This window comes from Ascaphus truei, chromosome 2 (assembly GCF_040206685.1).
Source record: "Ascaphus truei isolate aAscTru1 chromosome 2, aAscTru1.hap1, whole genome shotgun sequence".
Taxonomy (NCBI): Eukaryota; Metazoa; Chordata; class Amphibia; order Anura; family Ascaphidae; genus Ascaphus; species Ascaphus truei.
In genome coordinates, this window is record NC_134484.1 from 328018457 (window position 1) to 328042074 (window position 23618).

The 23618-nt window shown below is 44.3% G+C and overlaps 1 protein-coding gene across 1 annotated transcript in view; it reads right to left on the minus strand.

The window, feature by feature from the left end:
* Positions 1–23618, minus strand: part of CDK13 (cyclin dependent kinase 13) — a 46291-nt gene that overhangs the window by 16470 nt on the left and 6203 nt on the right. Inside the window, exons 2-9 of the mRNA XM_075586603.1 lie at positions 12543–13139; positions 11472–11636; positions 10742–10881; positions 9829–9999; positions 6276–6465; positions 4226–4282; positions 1477–1578; positions 887–964 (exon numbers count right to left, since the gene is read on the minus strand). Of these exons, the coding sequence (XP_075442718.1) occupies positions 887–964; positions 1477–1578; positions 4226–4282; positions 6276–6465; positions 9829–9999; positions 10742–10881; positions 11472–11636; positions 12543–13139 (1500 nt within the window). The remainder of the gene's footprint in view (positions 1–886; positions 965–1476; positions 1579–4225; positions 4283–6275; positions 6466–9828; positions 10000–10741; positions 10882–11471; positions 11637–12542; positions 13140–23618) is intronic.

Sequence of the window (23618 nt, forward strand, 5' to 3'; positions counted from 1 at the left end):
CACACATGCCTCAAGTCCTAGCCTGTCTAGAAGTTGGAGTTCAGAGACAGGAATGGGGTATAGATCCCCCAAACATATTCAGTGGGCTTTTTTTTTTTTTAAATAAAAATCCAAAATCAGGACTGTGGATTTTCAGTTACAGAACAAAAAGAAAGAAAAATAATCTGTGGGTTTTTTTTTTTAGACGGACTACGTGGAAATCCGCAGCTGAAAGGAATTTACAAATCCGGATTCGAATATCTATTAAAGCACATCAACCTCCACAAATGCTGTTGCCGTGCTGAACGTCAAAGGAGGTAATCACACTCCCAATAACATTTTATTCACTACTCTTCATACAATGCTGCACACACTGTATAAAAAACATTTCTCCTCTCATATCTACTCTGTTCTCCAATCCCCAACACTTGTTCCCCACGTTCACCTCCCTTTTAAGATTATACTGATTTCCTTGAAAATGTATTTTCTGCCATTTCATCTTTCATGGATAGAGAAGCCTCGGCAAAATGTATATTTTCAGAGGGAAGAAAAACCATTAGAACAGTGGTTTTCAACCATGTGACTCTTCAGCAAGGTGAGCAGCCATCTCTGATTTGTTATGCAATTTCCAACATAGAATATGCAAAATCAGAGACAAACATTACTGTAAACGTACAAAAAATCCTTCTGACGTTTGCAGTGTATGCACAGCTAGCAATTTACACATCAGCAGCGAGGAAACAAAAGCTGGGCAGGGGGAGGGGGGTATTTAATTTCACTGATCACATAACAGATCTCATCACAAATCAAAGATTTCAGCCAAATAGAACTGGAGTGATTGAGTGACCATTTTTTTCTGATGGACATTTTTTTTATTTTAATTTTACACCCGTAAAAAGGTCCTCACCTTATAAGTTCAAGTTGTGCAAGTTCCTGATTTGCTTGGAAGATTGGTTTCTTTGTAAACAGCTCACCCAGGATACATCTAAAAGAATAAATACTATATTAAAAGGGTGGGTGAACGGAGATCGAAAACACAAAAGATGGTCCCTAGATACCTCTGTAGAATTAAAAGAAAATTTGAAAGTATTTGAAGTTCATTGTTGAGTGTGGTTACTATATTTTATTTTCTGTGACTACCCTATTCAGACATTAGAACAATGATGTTGTATTACATTAAGGTGTGTGTGCAGTTATATGGGGGGGCTTTCTTCTGGATCACAAATTTAGGGACCATCCTTGCGTTTACATCTAAAAGAATAATGATATGTAGTGCAAGTCATAAAAAAAAAACCTATAGGAGGAGTATGAGCAGCTGCAACGACATCTACAATTATACAGATCGGTATCTGGTGAAGTACCGATAAAGGGTAAAATACTGCAGGTACTGAATAATGTACTGTATGGTTCAAAAGAAATGATGGTGCAAACCAGAATGCCGCTTAGTTGACACGGGCCCATTTTAGTGATCCGAATAGATCATAGGTGCTTATTTACCCACAGCTCCAGACATCGATAGCTGGTGTGTATCTCTCCTCCCCAAGCAGTAGTTCAGGTGGCCGATACCATAACGTTATGACTTTGTTGGTGTAAGGCCGGCTGTACATAAAAAGAAATAGAGATTAGTAATTCGTAGCCTTGAATAAAAAATAAATTAAAAAATGACATCTAAACTGCTGTGTTTTACCATTCCTATAATACATTTAGGCTCCTATTTACAAAGAGGTGTTATTCTATAATACACCTTCTGGCGCCAACCGTGCGTCACTTCAAGTGAATCGGCTAACAGGGGTCTTCCTGCACCAGGAGTCTCAAGGTACAAAAAAGGTTAGTAAATTGGTCCAAAAACTTTGTACAGTAATTAAAAATATCACGTCTCAGACAGGTCTGCAATCCTGCTTTTCACTGGGCAACGACATGCAAATGAGCACAGCGTGTCACTCTTTACTGCCGATTTATTTTTATATGGACCCCTACAAGCTTATGCTTGCCGCATTACACAGCTTTTCCCCACAGCCTGGGTTAAAGAATTGCATAGCCAGTAACCCTACTCACAGACAGCAGTTTCGACCTTTTGGGTCTCATCAGTGTGAGATTGGTTGCTGGCTAAGCAATGTGAAGCTGGTACATGGGTATAACCAGACATTAAAAGTTATAGCGGGTGTAAAAAAAAAAAAAACCTCCATATTTCATATTTATGTACATGCTACAGACAATATAGTGCACGTAATGTCAGCAAGAGGGATGGAGAACAGAACTGCCACTATTAATGTAGGGCAGGCATTGTCAACACAGATAAAATAACTCTCTCGTGCAATAGCAGCCCCATCATGCTAGCAAATCAATAGGGTTATTTCAGAGGGGCTTCCCTAAGCATACAAGTTTCAGTACTTTTTGGCGCCAATTTACTGCAGTCTAGACTCGCCGTTTGTACAACAAAAATGAATAACTGAACAAATGTTACATTTTGCATCTGTTTAATTGAGCCATATTCAAATATTTTACTATTCTGTGAAGCCGCTTTTCTATGCTGCAGAAGATTTTAGTCTCAATCCTATACACAGCAAACACTATGCAAAGGCAAGGGTCATTTCTAAATCGTAGATAAAAACACAGCGCACAACTCTCGTAGTGCATTAAAAATTATATTAACATATACAATAGGTAAGGTGAGTATTGTGCGTACATCAAGGTAGTTTTAAACAAGCATTTCAGGGATATAGGTTACCCAAACACCATGTGGAGGCCGGATAAGATGTCGTCACAGGTTCTGGAGACTGATTCGTGACCACCGGTTCCTATTGGGTAAGTATGGAGTCTATTCACAATCCCTGCTCCCACAGAAAGTCCAGCACATCTACAGCTCACACAGAGATATCTGCTCCAGAGGGAAACCCACACCGGCTGGATTCCTCTCCCTCTCCTCCGTTCGGGCACTTCCGGGTTGATGACGTAACCGGAAGATTTTCGCCGATACTCGCGCCGGTTGCTGGATCAATTTACAATAGTGGGGCAGTGTATAGGGAGCTAGTACACTATCCAACGCTTTTCGAAACCCGTAGGTTTCTTCATCAGGGAGAGGCCTCCACATGGTGTTTGGGTAACCTATATCCCTGAAATGCTTGTTTAAAACTACCTTGATGTACGCACAATACTCACCTTACCTATTGTATATGTTAATATCATTTTTAATGCACTACGAGCGTTGTGCGCTGTGTTTTTTGTGTTTTTATCTGCTAGTTCTTGGGGGTTCTTGAGCCATCCCTTTCACCAGAGCTGCAGACGCTCCAAAAGGTCACGTATTATATATTATTATATTTTACACTTCACGTTTTTTTAATTAGCTGCAAATGCAATCACAATACGGCTACAATTAATGTGCTGATTTTTTTTCCAGAAAAGGCACAAGAAATTTGTATTCGTGTTTAAAATATAGACTAAAGCAGCTGCACGGGCTGCATTTGTGGTTTCAATTATTATTTTTAATTACAGGTTTGAAGCGAGGGTCTCTGGAGCTCAACAGCTTTGGGAACCCCCAGCTTCCAGAGATGCGGTGCTTCCAGAGATGCGGTGCTTCCAGAGATGCGGTGCTTCCAGAGAGGCGGTGCTTCCAGAGATGCGGTGCTTCCAGAGATGCGGTGCTTCCAGAGATGAGATACTGTGAAGTTAAAATGTCCCAGTCACATTGGCCAACAGGAAGCCACAACAGATGACATCACAGCTTCCTATTGGCTGGTGTAACGCGGGACATTTAAGCTGCTATTTTGTTAGGTACACAAGTTCTCTTACTGCAGAGATACCGGCACCGCTACATGAGGTAGGCATCTCTGGAGGCAGGGAGACACCCCTTACCCCCCCCCCCCCTTCAAACCTGAATTACAAAATGAAATTAAAAAAACCTGGATTGCTCCTTTAAGGATATCCCTGCTTCAGCACAGATGGCCTAGTCAACGACTGAGCCACTGATTGAGCCACCTGTGCTGAAGCAGTGATATCCTTAAAACCTGACATGTTGGTGGCCCTTGACTGGAGTTGAGCACCCCTGCTCTACTCTAATTCTGTAGTCAAAATGAAATGTGTTGCGTTTCCTTTTAAGAACCTGATTATACAAGGATTAATAAATAAAGATTCCCAGAACAAAATTGTAAATTGAGTAGATCTAAAAATGAGAAAACAAAGTGGCACGGTTGGAAAAATGCAGCAAATCACATCTCCTCCGCACAGACGCTGGATTTGAAAGCCTCACCTTTCTTCGGAGCTGTAAAGTCTTGCGAGGCCAAAATCTGCAAGCTTGATCTGCCCCCTAGTGGAAATAAAAGTGTAGAGTAACTCAGTGAGAAACCCCGCATGGTGCAGATGTAGACAGTATTAATACCTTCGCTGCGCAGTCACGGCACCAAAATATTAATGCAGCGCGGTGTCCCATTCGGAAGCATGGACCTCCCCACCCCGCAGTGAAAATCGAAGCAGACATTTTTTCTTGTTACATAGTAGATGAGGTTGAAATAAGACAGGTCTATCAAGTTCAACTTTTTTGAAGATATCTATTGTATCCATGATCACCGTCTCCATGGGTAATGAATTCCACATTGTAACTGCGCTTACTGTAAAGCACCCTTTCCTTTGTTGCTGGTGAAATCTCCTTTCCTCCAACCTTGGGCCGCACTTATAGTAGCGGCGACGTGCTCGCGACTGCGTGACGTCACACGTCACCATTGCTATAGCGATAGTTGCACTTTGGTTCAGGAGACCTCGGGAAGCGACAGGGGGCGTGGCCGTGAGCAGTTCACCCTCGTTGGCTGAGCCGCTCACGTGACGCTGACTCTGCCGTTGCTCTCCAAGACAAAATCACTTGTCTTCAGAGGTTCAGGTCGCTACGCAGTGTGGTCGCGGTCGTGCCTACTATGGGCACCCGCAACGGTGCTGTGCGCCGTAAGTATAAGCGCAGCCTTAAGTGATGACCCCGTGTCCTTTGTACTGTCTTTGCTTGAAAGCTCCTTGTACTGTCCCCGAATATATTTGTATATACTGTAGTTATCATATCCCATCTTAGACGCCTCTTTTCTAACGTACACAAATATAATTTAGCTAGCGTCTCCGCATAAGCCAGATTGTCCACCCCCTTTATTAATTTGGTGGCTCCTCTGTACTTTTTTGTCCTCACGCCTGGGACAGTAAATTTTGCTACATCTGTTGGTTCAAGGTGGCACTTGCACGATCCTACCCCAGTATTTGTTAGCGCTTGCACTGAAAGGGATCACGATGAAAGCGCATAGGAAACATCCATAAATGCCAGCGCAGGGTTTCGGGGTGCGACATGTCAAACTAAAACATTTTGTACATGAAACCATTCACTTTAACAATCTCGTAACAAGAAATATTCTTCTCCTCTTATAAATACGTTACAAACATCTTTTTTTCCTGCAAACATTTACTTGGAAAACAGGGCGAGCCCATATCCAAGACATATTTTGCACGCGAGCACGGACGCAGCAAAGAACCCGACGAAGGTTCTAGCCAAGTGCCAATGCGTCGATCTCGTTAGTACATTTGTCGCTTGGATATGGAGCTGCCCAGCGCTTCATTATTTTGCACAATGCGAGTGGTAGGTGGAAGTACCCAGATAAATATTGCACAAACCCAAGTCCTCGTGGACTCGAATCTCTGGGACCAGACCACAGAGAACCAGACTGCGCACCCAGATGACGTAATAAGCTACTTAGCAGAGCGGCCTCTGACTGATAACATTATTGTCTGCTGTATGAGGATAATGCTGAAGCATCATTGTGCTACTTTACAGCACGGGTGCTCAACTCCAGTCCTCATGGACCACCAACAGGTCAGGCTTTCAGGATTCCCTACTTCAGCACAGGTGGCTCAATCCTCAACCGAGTCACCTGTGCGGAATCAGGGATATCTTCCAAACCTAGCCCGTTGGGGGATCTTGAGGACTGGAGTTGAGCACCCCTGCCCTGCAGAATATTGCACAATCTAAGCCTGAGAGCGCTTATCAAAAACATCTTCATTTATACACACAAACAACTTGCAGAAACCGGATACAAAAACGAAATGATCATGTTGGCAGCCATCTTAAATATATGTCTTGCACTAGTAATATAGTCATAAAAGGTACGTGCAGAGGCAGGTGTATTAGAACATAACAGCCTTGCTTTTGTCCCAAAATGTGTAAGAGTAAATGCACCTTGAAATCTCTGGCACTGAAGGGGTAAAGACGTGACAACGAATAAAATGCAATGCAATTATTAACACACTGATACGGACACGCATTGACATACCTATTGTTCAGTAGGATATTTGAGCACTTAATGTCTCGATGCAGAAAATTCTTCTTGTGACAGTAGTCCAAGCCTTCCAACAGCTGCCTCATGAAGGACTTAATGTGAAGTTCATTGAAGTGCACTAATCCAGATTCCAAGAGACCCATCAAGTCATGGTCCATGTACTCAAACACCAGGTAAAATGCTCCTGGAGGGAATAAGAGGGTTGAGTTTTGTGTGAAAAGCTTCACACTGGAAGAAGAATGCAGATACACAGTGTACCTCTAAGACAATACAAAAAAAAGGGGCATAGGATATAGTAAACATTTAGATGTGAACTCCTGCCTCGAGTAGACAGCTCATTCAATAGACTCATTACTGTATTGTCGCCCATGTTTATTTTGTGCATGTTCTTTTTGAGCATTATAATATTATAGGTTTTACCTTTATTTCATTCTAGTATTATGTATATCTGATCCACTTGATTTCTTGTTGTTTCTATTTCTGTATGTAGGATATCATTTGAATAATTCAAGCATTAAGTGGGCATATGTCTGTCAAGCTAAAACAAATAATATTGTAGCTAAATAATGTGAACAAATAGTCGCATCTGTCCGTCTGTGTTATGCTGCAATTAATAAAGAATTACGAAAAACATTTCACTGATTAGCCTGTCAAACAGAGCCGCTTGATCAAAGAAGAGGTTAACAAATGCTTTATCTTGATCTTGTGGGGGCTGGAGGAGGAACTTCAAGCTGCTTCCTGACACAGGATGGCGAGGTGCACTGGCGAGACGCTCATGCATTAAATAATAGCGTAGCAGCCGTAAAAAGCATTAGGTGTCACATGCTTATCCAGCAGAGAGGTTACTTTTTATTTTTTTACGTCCATACTTAAATTAATCAAGTATACAGTGTTTTTCTCTAAAGCTAAACTTGTTACGCCATTCAGTTTCTGTGTCCTGCAGTTACGTCTCAGGAATTAAATAGTTATTTGTATTGAATCTGAGCTACGCACCCAAATATGTGGGCAACAAAGAACCATCCACCACTCGGTAACACAAATTCAGCTAACATGGTTCTATGATATGAGTCAAAGAGTGTTCAGTCCGCGCTCTTGCTTCCTATGAATGCAGAAAAGTAATTTCTCTCCTTCCTCTTGCTGCTCCTGTGATTTGGAGTGTCTCCCCCCCACTCCAAGAAGGACCCTGGCGGAAGACTGTCGGCGGATTCAGGCAACCAAGAAAAAAAGCACAAGTGCGCACCAAGGTAAGAGAATGATGGTATAATATGACAACAATAATAAAAAACTTACATATGAGTAAAGCGTAATTCATATCCAGGTCTGAGCGATATCCTCGTCTCTTAGGCTTCACCTTAGATCAGGCAAGAGGGCAAAGTCCAATTCTTATCAGGTAGCAGTCCCGAGCGCTGGGACTGTCTCCGTTGCAGTCACTGCAATAGCACCTCTGCGTGTGTCAGCGTGGTGTGTAGCGCAAGTGCGCATGTGTGGAAATAAAGCCCCTATATAGCCGTCCGATTAATATTGCAGATTAAAGACAACAAAGAGTGTTTAAAATCTATGTATTCACCCCCTCCAGCCTCATGATTGGTTTGCATCTTTACAGGAACAACCAATGATGTAGCTTGAATGGCATATAAAGGACCCCTCATAGGTGCCCAGGTTACTGCCTGATGAAGTTTACTTGCTAAACGAAACGTGTCGCTAATTGTGTAACCAGCCTACCTTAACCTTGGTGGCTGGCATACACTAAGTGTATCCATTCCGGTCTGCGATCCCTCAAACGAACTGGCATCAACGGACGGCTATATAGGGGGCTTTATTTCCACACATGCGCACTTGCGCTACACACCACGCTGACACACGCAGAGGTGCTATTGCAGTGACTGCAACGGAGACAGCCCCAGCGCGCGGGACTGCTACCTGATAAGAATTGGACTTTGCCCCCTTGCCTGATCTAAGGTGAAGCGTAAGAGACGAGGATATCGCTCAGACCTGGATATGAATTAAGTTTTACTGATATGTAAGTTTTTTATTATCGTTGTCATATTATACCATCATACTCTTACCATGGTGCGCACTTGTGCTTTTTTTCATGGTTCTATGATATGCACCATTGTGTCACTAGGAGTTTGGCTTACAAACATTGAACATTGACAATGTTTTCAACATCTTAAACTAATGAATTTCAATTATTTGTAGATTGTGGTAACTTTCCATGGACCAACATGAAAATAAATACACAGATATATTTAGGCATGAAGTCTATACTCTGATATTGTAACGAAGGGAACATTTGCCCCCTCAAAAGTTCACGTGTATTAACCCCTATAAATTATTTTAATGGTGGTCCAATTAAAGGTATCTCAGCCTACTAATAATCATTTTCTAGGATCAATGTAGCTACTTGAGCTCCTGTAAAAGCCATGGTTCTTTTCATAATATATATACACACACAAAACAAAACATGTAGTAAAATGTTATCTTTTTAGGATTTATGTTAAGCACGCTTAATATTTCCCATCAATCTTTTGAAAAGCGGTTGTATATTACATTTAATGCAAGTCATACAGCCGTCACTATGTATGTATTTCACTGTACTGCAAAGACTAACTCAATGCTAATTATATTGAAATATCTGCAATGGCATAGGATTGATTCTTAGCATCTTATTTGTCTTCCATCAATTATTAAATTAGTTATGGAGGGTGACAAAAACTCTCCACCGTGCAGTAAATAAAAATATCACTTGTGAGCAAATTCCCATCTCTGACAGGTTTGCAACCCTGCTTTTCACCATCATCTCTTCTCATACAGCCAGGGATTCTGGGAAATGACATCAATAGAAGGAGGCTATCCTCAATGCTGAGGTGGTATACTTTCGAATACCGAGTTTCTGTGTGCTAGTGGCCAAGGATAGAAGAAAACATCGGCTTACAGGAGAAAATGTGTTCCACTCCCGCGCACACCAAGTGTTCTGGCAATCATACAAAAAATTGTAAAAGGATTGATTCAGTTATAACCTTTAAAACGGGCAAAGTGGATCCAGCGTAACCCCCCAGACACTTGTTGGTAGCAACAAAAAAAAGATGGAAACATCAGATATTACAAGTAGAAAAACCTGTATACTTTAAAATACAAGGAAGAGAAAGGAACTGCACATTGGCAAGTTAAGTTTCAGTGGTGTTTACGGAGATGTACACTAAACACGCCGTTTGTCTAATGAGAAGGATTTAATGTACTGTATTATTTAATGAAGATACATGAAGCCCTTTACAAAGCTGGATACCTTTAGAGCACCAAAACAGGTTAACATACTTACTACTTATTATTTCCCCATAAAGTTAACTCGTTTTACTGCTTTAAATTAGGAAGCAAACATTTTAGCTGTCAAACTTTTTTTGTTTTTTTTTATTAACAGCATCTTATACTCACTGCTGAATAGGCCTGCAGGTACGAATGATTACCCATCCATTTTGGATCTGAACACTATTAAAAACATACATACAAACCACCAGTTTCAGGCCAGCTATTTGATGTATGTACACACCTTTATCTTTCTTGAAGTCCAAAGCGTCTTCTTTGTCAGTGACAATTTCCTTCATGTTAATGATGCTCTGGTGGGTGAGCTGTCGAAGGATCTTAATCTCCCGAATGGCTGTGATCGGGAAACCTTCCTTCTCATTGTCCAGACGCACTTTCTTCAAAGCCACCATCTCTCCTGCAAAACGAAAAACATGTGCATCTACATACAGGAAGCAAATGCAGGAGCCGCTGCATAGTTCTATTCAAGCATTCTTTAATTCCCCTTTCTTACAATTACCTTTTGCTCACTCAATAATATGGCATAGTTTATTACTAACCGCTTTGCTACAAGAGAGGCCTGGAAGCAATGGAGTTCGGGATTAACAACCGCTCGGCTGACTGCAAAACAAGACCTCACTTTCTATGTAGTCATCTCCGTAGCATAAGAACAGGTGGCACCCATCTAATTCTGCAGCATCATTTAATACCTAAAGCGACTACACATCTCTACCGACTTCAAGCTGCTTCTCCAGTAAGAACACAACCCCGAAAAACTAGAATGAAGTTCTCCAACAATAATAATCTACTGTTGTCAGCTACTCATCTCTATTACCCTTGACCCTCTCGAAGTATTGATAAAGTAGGAGACTTTAATGGGCATATGCACCTCCCGAAACCTACATGGAGAGCCTGGCATCCTAGCATCACTATACAACACAGCATGTTTACTTTCCAGAGGACAAGTTGGAATAAGAGAGGTTAGTGCAGCGACTGAATCCCACATTGAATAGAGCGGTCTTGTTATATTGCTGCACACGTTTATGGGTATCATTTCATTCGAACGTTAAGATATTAAGGCCATGTTTTAATGAATAGGCAGCAAGGTTCCTTGAGGCTTAGGACCATTCAGGGAATCTGGGCATTGGTCTCCAACTTACCTGTATCCTTATCTTTGGCTTTGTAGACCTGTCCATAAGTACCTTCTCCAATTATTCCAATTATGTCAAACTTATCCACACAGCGCTTGCCCCAATCGATTTCGTTCTCGTGGGTTTCGCCACAGCGTGGGCCGCAAATCCTTTTATACATTAATGAACAAACATTAAAATGTTTTGATGGATTTCACGTGCCTATAACACTATTAGGCCCATTTTTAACAATTGCCAACAGATGCACTTTAGCTAACTTGGTCATTTTTAAGTAAATGAACTGTTACATGAATCTATCTCCATCAAGTAGTGGGTACAATTATTTCGATTTAGGCTACATATAAAACAAATATGACTAAAATTGAATTCTCCAATAAAGAACACGAGTGAAGATATCATAATTAAAGATGCAATCAACTTTGCACCCCGTCAACTTTGAGTAAACACATCAGACAGGACAGGTAGAATTGCCACTAAAACAAAAATCTACTGTTGCATCAGCGGACAATATAATTGCGGTTTCCTATTCCAGAATCCCCTGCTCGTCTGATTCTCACGGTTTATCTGAAAAAGGAAATCCAAATTCTCCTTCATCAGAATATGTAAGAGAAACTAAAATGGGGAATTTAAAAAAAAAAAAAATGTTTGGGGATCTTTAACAGAATACCAACCCCCCACAGCTACACTGACATGCGCTGTGGTATGCTCTATTTCCTCAAGAAATTATCAAAAAGCTTACTTGGGCCTTTTTTTGCTCCGCGACTGGTTTTTCTTCCCTTCCGGGCTACTTGACAACTCCTCACTTCCAGCTTGCACAGGTGGGAGAGGCAAGTCTGAGAGCAAGTGTCTGAGTTTTCGCTCCATTTCCTTCACCACCGATTTGCCTGGGATGCAGCTGCGGAAACTAGATGCAAAAGACAAGGACACATACGTTCGAGTAAACCTTTACTAATGCAGAAACGCCATCTCGGTTTGCCGGCTACAACTAAAAATCCTTAAGAAGGCGGTTACGTTTACCGGTTGTAAACATCGATTCTCTAGGATTTTCACTCTTGGGGTTCCGTTTGAGTTAACAGCCGTTTTACAGTTCACAGGAACCCCGGGGGCATTCTCACAATTAAAATAGGAAATCAGAAGGTAAGCTTCGGATGCTCTACAAACAAGGCAATACTGGGAACAAACGGCAGCAGAGAACCTGCGTATTATACATTAAATGGCTGTACATTGAAAGCATGATGTCACTGGGGTGGCAAATTACAGCAAAATAATAAATCTGTTTCAGTATTATCAGCTGAGTCAACTCGTTTCAAAGGGTCAAACTCTAAAATCATTATTTTGTCTCCATCTCACTCTGCATCAAGGTGCTATGCACCAAGTGTTATCCACTTGGGCCAGTGAGCATTTTGGGGAGCAGTTACAGGAGGGTAAGGGAAGAGACAGCCCGCACAACATTATAATGCGCGGTATCAAAATGTGCGCCTTGAACTGGTGATGTTTTTCTCTCTCTGTGTTAAATAAATGTGCCAGGACTGAGGTGATCCTGAGAGAGCTGGGCTAAATGTACAAATAAAAACAACAACATTAACAAGCTTCATATATATGTCGCTTGAGCAAATTGACGCAGACGTATTTTAGATCAAATTGGCCCATCCTGATACAGATCACACAAAGTGTTGCATTTTTTAAACATAACATCACATAATGTGACTGTGGCTTTAAGAAGCTTTGTACAGAGATACTCAGCCATTGTAACTGCAGTGATGCTGCCTGGCCACGGTAAAGGTATGACCAACATTATGCGCAGTCTTACCTCTCCCCATCACCGCAGAGGACGGGAGGAAGAGGCAGTGGTGGAAGCGTAGAGGCCGCCGGTGCTAGACTTTTAACCTTCTCAGTGGGAACCATGACCTTTTTATGTGCTTTGCTCTTCTCTTTCCGAGCTGGTGCCTCTACACCAGCAACATCCGCCTTATTCCCCTTCGCTGCATGCTTAGCATTTTTCTCTGCAGGAAGGTCATTTTCCACTCTAGGCTCTTGAGCCGGTGCTTTGACTTTGGGTTTGGGTTTGTCGATCTTCGGGGGAGGAGACGGGGGCCTGTCCGGTTTTGTTTTCTTGAGCTCCTTGGCGTTGTTGGCTTGATGGGTGCTGCTGCCAGCCTCCGAGTGCCCCTTGGTGGGGGTGGGGGTGGGGGCAGGGGTACAGGAAGCTTTCGCTAGGGCCCTGGCGGCTACAGCTTCCCTGGCTTTTTTGTTCTTGTTCAGCTCTGCTGCTAGGCTGCCCTTCAAGGTCAGGGTGCAAGGGGAGATGCTAGATTGTCTACTTCTAGACTTGGGAGCTCTGTGTCTGCTGCGAGACCGAGAGCGTCGTGACTTGTAAGGACTTCTGCTCCTTGACCTCACCATCCGCCTGTTAAAGACACAACAGAACACATTATGTGCCATATTTACCAAGACACCTACCATACTAGAAGACACCTTACAATCCATTCACTTTAAAAGGGCCATAAAGGGCTACATTTACCATTTAGTCTGGTCATACTGCAAAAAAGCAGGGGGTCTCCTGAGCTGAAGCGCGTTAATTTCAGCTCCAGGGACCCCCTGCTCCCCGAGATACTAAACTCTGAAGGCTGCCCTGGCTGGGTACGCAATCACGGCGGTTTAAAGGTCCGGCAGGCCAATAGGAACCAGCGACATCATCTCTTGCAGTTTCCTACTGGCCCACGTGATGTGGGACCTTTAATACAGGATTGAGATACCGCCAGCACCTTTAGAGGTATGTCTCTCGGGAAGCATGGGGTCCACAGAGATTAAATTAATGTGGTTCAGCTCCGGATACCCCCTGCTTCCTTCTTGGGGGGGAGGGAAGGAAATGGTTCTTTAAGTGTGGTCCTATATGCTCTCAACTTTTTTCTTAACCCAATGACAGACAAAGGGGCAGCGGAAGGCTCAAGTTAAAACCAGAGATTTTATCTCAAACCCCCCTATTTCAATACGCTGTAACGAAACTACACTGTGCCGGAGAAGATTTTATTGCCATTCATTTGAACGGAGTTGATCTCTTCTCCAAAACAACATATAGAATATAGGTCTAAAAGCTAAAGGTCACCTTAGGCATGCTTCTAACATCTGTGGGTTTATTGTATTGAATAAGAGAAAAATTAAACCCACAAAAGGAAAGTCTACTCAGGAAAAAAAAGTTTAACCACCATCTTTCACAAATCAAAAATGGAGGTGAGGAGTGGGGAAGAACTCCAAAAGTCACACACTGAAGGAAGAGATATCCATTCAATCACGCACTTGGGAAGATGGCAAAAAGGCCATTCCTAAAAACACAACTTATTAAAATAGTTATCACTTAAAAACTAAAGCTCCTTCGCTTTAAACATGTAAAAAGATATCAATAAAAGGGGTATTTGAGATCCAAAAAAACTGCCCTCAAAGTAAATTATAGTTGGCACATTTCAGTTAGTTAGTCTGAAATCCACAAGTCAGGAGACATTAATACCAAGTAATATTCCTCATCAAACTATATTTGTTTGTTAAACCAATTGTCCACAGCATTCAAACAGAAACTCACTGGGGTAACGAAAACCCCCTAAAGAATTAAATACTACTATTCATAATGAAGCGTTTAATTAACAACGCATCTGAAATAAAGCTGTACAATGATAACAGGTGGAAAGTACAACACATCCAGTATACAATCTGTGGTATAAGCCTTAATGCATAAACCAAGTGCCTAAAATGCACACAGAGAAATAGACATCAGTACACAATCTGTAATACACCACTCACAGGACAGCTATAAGTCTAAGTTATACACCGAAAAACTAGCTATAATGAGCATAACTGCTGCAAGTGTAACTACCCAGAGCAAACAGCAGCATGCTGATGAAACTGTGTAAAGGAGCACTAAAATAAATCAAAGTATACTATAATAAGGCAGCTGAAAGCCATAAGATGTACTAACAGAAATGCAGTGCACATCCACCATCTAAATACCAGAACATAAAGAGAAAGGTACAAAGAAAATATATAGTATACAGCAAATCCCCAATAAATGGTACAGAAAAATGATGGAGAGAACAGGACTAATACAGAGGGAGAAAAAAACACAACTATAGGAACAGAAACAGCAATCAGTGATTAGAATAGTGGGGCAATGCTTTGGGGTAATGGACCGCTTCAAGGCTCGTTCCCACGTGAGCCTAATGGGCAGCGGTACTTCCCTTTAATTAATCCGAAGGAATCTGAAATCGCCCAGTTTTGTCTCCCTTGCAGTTACACATTTGTTTATTAGAAACAAGAGCGTTAATTATATTTTTCGGGTTGAAACAATCTTTCACCTCAATTACACAACAGGCTTCAAACAGAGTGCAAGCTCTTCATAGCAAGGGACTTAGGCTGCGCTTATAGTGCCTTGCGACGGCGACATCGCTCCGAATCAAATACATTGACTCCGTTGTAAGCGCGACGGCACGACGGAGCGACATAAAATCTTGAAGCCGGGTCTATTAGATTTTTTAGAGACAGTCGCCACATGTGACTGTCTCTAAACCAAATCAGAGACCGCGGCCTACCCCCTTACGTGACGTCCCTGGCGACAGTCGCTGAAAATCAAATTATAACTTTCGGTGGTGGCGACGGGTGACCCCATCGGTCGCGTCACCAGCACTATAAGCGCGGCCTTAGGCTGCGAACCCGCTGCGGCCGGCGGCGCGCCACCAGACCCTTAATCGAATGGTCCTTGCCCTCGCTGCCTCCGTCCGGCAGGGCTGACTACGTACTGTGACGCGTCAGCCTGCTGGAGCTACAACCGGATTGTGCTTTTCAGCGCTGACGCGTCACGTGGTACGCGAGTCAGCCAATGGGGAGGAGGGGAGGAGAGCTGCTTGTGTGTCTGTTTTGTGCGTTCGGCTGTGTGTGTGCCCGAGTGCCTGTCTGCGTGTGTGCCTGAGTGCGTGAGTGCCTGTCTGTGTGTGAGGAGTTGAGGGGCTCAGCGGCTGAGGGGCTGAACGACTGACGGGCGGTCCCGCCCCCTCACGTCATGGCCGCCCCCCTCACGTCATGGCCACGCCCCCCACCCGGTTTGGCCACGCCCCCCCCCCCCCACGCCGGAAAAAGTTTCCTACAGACCGCAGTGCAGTGAGTTGCAAGCGCCCAGATAGCCGTGCGGACGGGTGCAACGGGGCCTTAGCCTTACTCTGCAACCAAAGCTGAAATATTAAATATTTTTGCAGGGGTGGAAAAAAATAGAAAATGCTTACAAAACAGGCAGAATTTTTAGGAGCCAGCGTTTTGTTAAGTGTGGGAGTCGGCATTACGATAACCCCCCGTGGCTGTGTCGCAGTGTGTGTGTGTGATACAGACAAGACCTCTCCCCCCACTGTGAATTGAAAGCAGGGGTGGGCAGAGTCCTGGAGTGTCCAGGCGCACTCTTGCCCCCAGCACGTCACACGAAGCGGCATTGTAATGACTGACCTCTCAGTCACCGCAGCTGCCCATAACAGCACGACCGCAAAAAAGTCGCCCAGGATTTTTCCACCCCATGACTGTTATAATGTTAACCCTCTCCCTAACTGGCTGCGAAAACATGGTAAAATTGACAGCAAGCCAATAATTTACACTCGTCTCTCAAGCCTCTCCCCAGGCAACAGCAGTTACATCTGACTCGGCAATGCATGTGCCCGCATATTAATAGAGCTAGTTTGCACGTGAATATAATATGTATTCATAAATCTGGTCAGCTCAGGTGGGGTGTTAAGGAGAGGTTAGAGAAGCACAGAATGAGGAGATGAGTCAATGAATTGTGCTGCTTTCCTTCACTTCTCCTGTTAATGAGCAGTTTACGTGTAGCAACGGGAGGACACACCCAATAGCTACATTATACAAATAGTTCAAGTTGCAATCCCTGGTAGTTGTCCTGCAAGCAACATTTTTGTAAAGAGGGGTGTAGCCATGCCTGCCTTGGCTACTAGTCTGCCCTCCCTGACATGCAAACCCTGGTAACAGTGCAGGCAGTGTAAGGACCAATCATGGGTTTTCCCCACAGAAAGCAGCTTCCTTGAGTGACACGGGAGGAGGCGGGCTAAGGCCCGTGTTCTGCCCAATCCTGGGCACAGACTTTGGACCTTCCTCCTCTGTACTTAAGTTGCTGCACACTCAAATTTAGTCAGTGTCTCTCCCCCCCTTGAGAGAGACTGGTACTCACACAGAGGTGTAACGAGCATTGGCACCTACTGTCCCCTCCCCTTGGTGGAGTGAGGGGTGATACCTTATCCTGACTATTAGGGAGTCAGGAAAGAGCAAAGACTGCCCCATGTGCCCTTGGCCTGGAAGTCCAGGGACCATCTGGAGGTTGGAGACCTAATATATCCGGTATATGCTGTATGCTGTTGGAAAATAAAGTCCAGTTGTTATAAAATATATTGCTGCCTGAGTTTGCAATCTATCAGGGGGAGTGGAAAGAAGTTCTCCTGCAGGGATTGCCGTAAGAACCAGTTAATACCCCAGAAGTCTGTCCTGATGTCCCCAACACCACCGGCAGACCACTCAGTATCCTGTAAGCCAGCAGGTAACCAGCACATGACACCGTGTAATGGTACAATTTCCCTGAGGGTGGGGGAAAACACAGTTACAGGTGAATCTACTACATTTCCATAAACAAATAAATGCAAACTTTGGAATGATTTTGTTTCTTTGAAAAAGCAAAAAAATATAATTTTCTCAGAGGCCTCTGAATGAAGTAATGGTTATCAATCAACATTTCTCTCTGCCTGTATCCCACCACCCTGTCATCACAGAGCCCATAGGGAGATAAGGATAAGGGAAGATGGGGACCCTGGCTGTACAAGCACTTGCTGAACACACAGTGACATCACACAAGGGAGCAGCCAGAGGTAAATCAAACGCCTCCCAAATCTTAGGTCACCTAATAAGTCATGATTTAAAAATGACTTATAGGTGTTGGACTGATGACAAAAAAAAGGCATCAGTCATATTTAACCTCTTAAACTAGTACACTTTGGTCCTAAGAGGGATTGCCCCTTTAAATCTCATATGGCAGCATATTAACATCCTCAACAAAAAACTAATGCTAGCAAACAATGAGACCCACGCACAACGCAACACCAGATAAATCTTCCAATCAACAGTATGCAACGCTCACATTAGGCTAGGAACCCGCTGCAGCCAGCGGCGTGTGCCTCTCACCAGACCCTTAAGCTAAGGTCCCATGCACGCGCCGGCGCGCCCGCCTTGCGTCCTGGCGGTGCGTGGCTCAATAAGTCCCAAGGTGGCTCAGTAAGTTCCGCTTCAGCACAGGTGGCTCAGAGGCCACGTTTTCGCCTGAACCACCTGTGCTGAAGCAGGGATATCCTGAAAACCTGACCTGTTGGGGGGGGGCTTCAGGACTGGAGTTGAACACCCCTGTAATATGTGTTGCTTCACTCTTCTCGAATGTCTCATAATGGCACCAAAGCATATATCGACTCAAAGTAAAAATACCCCTGGACATCAATTTCAAAGCATAAAAAAATTATTTAATTGATCCACAAAACTTTAAAGTGAGAAATGTATAGAAACCTGATTTTGCCAGAAAACGGATGCCGATTGGCTTTCTGAACCTGCATCAATATATTGTGAAATGTAGCCTCTCTTTCATACTGCTTATACTCGAATTATGGGGAGCAACTGCACATGTAGCAGACGTTACCACGGCCATTAACCAGATGCACTGCGTTACCGCTGGCACGTAGTTTCATGCATGTTATTCCACCTTGACGGGGGTAAATAACATTTGCTACATCTGTATGTGACGCAACGGGAGAGGTTAGAAACAGGCCACACATATTACAATGAGATCCATCAAACTGTGCATCCGAGAATCTCCTTTGGTAATTCATCCTGCGGCAAATTCTATGCTAAATCTGAAGTTGTGTATTTCTCCCTAGAACACAGACCTGGGTAAAACGCAATTCGTTAATTACAATCTAGTCGTGGATACAAAAGTTTCACGTGTGTCCGGATCCTCTTCAAGATACAGACAACAGAAACAGATTGCCTATTGCGTAAACCTCTACGTATGGGGCGTGGCCAGGACACAGAGCTGTGCAGTCGCAACTCTGCTCAGCTCCTCAAAACCTGACCCAAATTAGGCATAAAACCTTATCAAAACACCCCCAAAAATATACCGAAGGGCACCAATTTCAGGGGACTAGTCCTCCAAAGCTAACTGACAACTTTCGCCCGAACCAGGGACCCCCCTGCTACCGATCCCCCGCACGGAAAACTCTGGGTGAACTCCTCGCAGCAAGAGCCCTTGGGATGCCCAAGATGGCCGTCAGACTCGTGCGACCCCACTAGCCTGGGAGAGCCGAGACTGACGGGTTACCCAGAGGCGATCGGGGAGCTTGGACAGACACCGGGTGCTGCTCAGGTGAGTGCGGGGAGCGTCAGTGTGGCAGGGAGTGGAGGGCTGGAGCTGCGGTCGGCGGCGCGAGTCATCCCCTGAGGCCTGGAGCAGGTAATCCCGGAAAGGAGGCTGAACATGGCGTGGGGAGGCTCCCGGTCGGGTACCATTGCGCCGATGCTGGGGAGAGCCCCTGAATGACGGCAGCTGCCAGGCGCACTCGCTGTGGAGGCCCCACTAACGCAGAGGAGTAGCCATCTTACCCGAACAGAAGGGTGTATCCCTCTACTCCCTCCCCCCATCCACCCCCCCCCCCGCGGCTAATCACTGCTCTGAGTCTCTACCAGGCTGACTGACTACAGCAAGACCCCTCCCCCCACTCCCTGTGCAGATCCGCCCGAGCTCACGGTGGTGTGCGGAGGACAAGACCCAGAGGCCACACAGGTTGCTCACTCTACTCAAGATGGCCGCTACAGGCCTCTAGGACATTGTGGGAGATCACATTAAGCCTCAGACAATGGTGAACAACCAGTAGCTGAGAACCCCACAACCCACTAACCTTATATAAACGCTCTACAAACTAGGACTCAACCCCCCAACGGCAGCACCCCCCCCTTCCCCATTGAAGTGGAAGGCACAAAACACAACTATCGAACCTGTATTCTGGGATCGCCCCACAGGAGACTATGCGTCCCCAACAAAAGGGCTCTAAACATGTCTGAGCCTGACCAGAGGAGCAAGCTAGAATGGCGTCTTGAAACTCATGCTCCATGAACACCCCTGGCATCCTTCTCTCTAAACCTATGCCAGCAAATTAGCCTTAACTAACTCTCTAAATATAAACCATCTCATCTGAGACCCAACTACCATGGCCTCAAAAAATCACTAAATCTACCAAAAAGAAAAGAAAAAAAAGAGTGAGCCGCGAGAGTATTTCAGAAAACATGGCCGGCCATCCTCACAAAATGCCGAATTAGAGGAGGCTCTCCCCACGGAACAATCAGACTCTGAGCTCGGTGTGGAGATCGAGAATCTCTCCACCAAGACAGACTCTATTTTATTATAAAAGATAAGAGAGTTTTTAATGCAAACGGCAAAAAAAAAAAAGGGAGATCTCTTGCCTTGCGGAACGCACCAGCTCCCAAGAAACCAAGGTAGACGCCACGATCACCAGACAATCCTCTTATGGACTCTGAAGCCCAGCTTATAGAGGTCAAGAAAAGACAGGAAGATGCTGAGCACAGAGATCGTCACAACAACCTTCGGATTAGGGGGATCCCAGAATCTGAAACATATTGAGGGGTTCGTGGGCAAATGGCCAACATCAACATTCCCTGATGTCACAGAGGAGTCTGTGACCCTGGACAGATGTCACAGAGCTCTAAGAATGAGAACCCCAACTGGGAGATAGGCCAAGGGACGTGGTACTAAGATTACATTATTTCAAGACTAAACAGAGGCCTTCAACACGGTGGCAAGGAACTCCAGGGACCTCAAGTTTCAAAATATACCTCTACAGGTATATGCCGACTTGGCGCCTTCCACACTCGCCAAAAGAAGCGAGCAGTTTAAAATGGAAGACCACAGACGCTCAGGGACCAAGACGACAGAGAGGCATTTCTGAACCACCTGGGTCTGGACCACCTCCCTTCTGGACCCGCTACGGAATTCCTTCAGCCCTGAATTCTACCTGGTCAACAGTTACCCTAGGAGATCCCCTCACAGGGAATCCACGGTGAAACCACCCGACGAAGGGTCGAAACCCTAAGCCACACGATGGATCTGTATCCCACCATGTGACCTCTCCCCTTTCTACAGGCAGTTCTCCAAATCTTACCATTTCATATTTCCCATTGCCCTGGAACCCCAACACTGAAGGTGGCTCTCTGGGCAGATCGCCCCTTACAAGGCGTGACATAGACCCGAGCGTCCAGAGATGAGGACCAGGGAGCTGCCTGACCCGCAGACCTCTGAAGGTCTAGCATGAGAGGATCAACCATGAAAATACTAAATATTGACTGTTATAATGTGTTTATACCCTAGCTATTTTATGATTGAGTTTATAGAAAGGTTCAACAGGTTACGAATCTGTATTAAGTTTTCAGGTTTAGGCTAGGCTATTATTGGTTTATAAGCAAAGCCCATGTTATTGTTGTAGGTATAGACCAATTCTATTGTTATAATAGGCCCAAAGCGATGAAGAGGTCGGAGCCTGGGTAGACGGACCTTTCTCGGTCTTGGCTACTACCCCCAAATATATGTCGGTGTTCTTAGAAACACAGTTGCCCTTGTTTTTTGTTCCCCCCCCCCCCTCCTAAATTTTGTTCCCAAGGGCAGGTGAGCACTAGGACAATGTCTCGGGAAACACATCCATACTCACGTTCTTTCCCCCCCCCCCCCCCCCTTTTGGTTCTATTTTTCAACCCCACCCCTACCCCATGCTCTGGTCCAGCTAATAGGTGATAGGTTTGACCACGGTTCGAAGGTGCAGTATGTGATAATTCCACCAGACCGACCAGCGGAGCTTACACAAACTCGTAATGTCACTTAAAGTAATCTCGCTAAATGTAAAGGGTCTAAACTGCCCCCAAATTTTTTTTCTGGGGGTAGACTTCAACCTCACTATACACCCAGCCCTAGACCAATCCCCCCCCTAATCGAAACCTGGCCCTCTGAATTCTAGAACCCAGGAGGTAAAAGAGCCCTTAAACGGGGCCTCATCCCTTAATTTGGTAGATATCTGGAGGGAACTGAACCCCCAGATGAGGGACTACACCTTCTACTCATTTCCACAACACTCATACATCGACAATATAAGCCTGATTTCACAGGTAAGCAACTCAAATATTCATAATATAACCTGATCAGACAATACCCCAGTAGATTCCACAATCACAAACTTGAATATTAGGATGCCTAGGGCAGCTTGGAGACTGAATGAATCGCTACTCAAGGTCCCCAAGGTACAGGGTGTAATCAATAGGGAAATAGAAGCTTTTTTCCTGACCAATGTGGGCACGGTGTCGTCATTAGCAGTACTGTGTGAGGCGGACAAAGCTACGATAAAGGGGCTGCCTTATATCGCTGCCCTTGAATAGAAAGAGAGCCCGACAGTTGAGGATAGATACCCTCCAAGCCAAGATTGATGCTCTCTCTCTATACTACATAAAAATAACCAGTCCACAGCCATATTGCAAACTCTTAAAGAATCAAGAGCGGAGCTCAATATGTTTCTAACTGCTAGAGCAGAACAGTCTCTAAATTGGTCAAAGAGAAAGTTCTGCGAGAAAGCTAATAAAGCGGACTCTCTCTTGGCAGCCAAATTACGAAATAGACACCCCTCCTACAGTATTCAGTCAATCAGAACCCAATCAGGCTCCCTAACCTCAAACCAAAAGCAATAGTGGGAGAATTCCAAAAATAATATAATAAATTGTATAATGGGAAAAAAAGTACTACATGACACCCAATCAGGGGATAAAATAAGTTATCTTCAAGCCGCCAACTCTATCAGAGGCTCAACAAGAAGCCCTCAACCAGCGAATAACATTAGAAGTTCAAATGGTTATTAAAAGTTTTTTAAAGCCCCAGGCCCAGACGGGTTCTCAAATTTATATTATAAAAAAAAGTCAGCAATTCCCTCTCCCCCATCTGCTTCTATTGTTCAACGCTATCATGGCAGATGCTGTTTTCCCCACGAGTATGCTGCAAGCCTCTATCTCCCTTATCCACAAGGAGGGGAAGAACCCCAAATTCTATGGGAGCTACCGCCCAATATCTCTGATCAACACAGATACATAAAAAAAAACAATTCCAAGATATTGTCGAATAGATTGGTAAAGATTCTCCCCTCTTTGGCCAATCCGACCAGGTGGGCTTTATCCCAGGCAGGCAAGCTGCTGACAATATGAGAATTATAGACCTTACGGTCTGGGCAGTTCAGAGCGATGTCCCCTCCATGTTGCTCAGCCTAGACGCAGAAAAGGCCTTTGATTTAATTGACTGGGTATATAGGGAAGGCTTTCGGTTTCTCAGGTATTTTTCTTAAAGCAGTTATGGCCCTCTATTCCAATCCCACAGCGATAGTTAAAAGCCAAGGTTTTCCTTCATCCCAATTTGAGATAGAGTGGCACGAGGCAAGGATGTCCCCTATCCCCTTTTATTTTAGCCCTCTGTATAGAGCCTCTAGCGGCACATATCCGCCAAAATTTTAACATTGGAGATGGGGGAACAATCCTACAAAATAGCCCTATTTGCCGACGATGTAATCGTAACGGTAGCAAAATCTCTAACAACCCTTCCAAACCTGTTCGACGAACTTGCCACCTTCAACAAACTATCCGGTTTAAAAATTAACAACAGGAAGTCAGAGGCTTTAAATATCAATTTAAGACAGAAACAGTCAAACTAATCAAACTCAATTTAGATTTCAAATGGCAACAATCCTCTTTGAAATAACTAGGAGTATTTTTAACT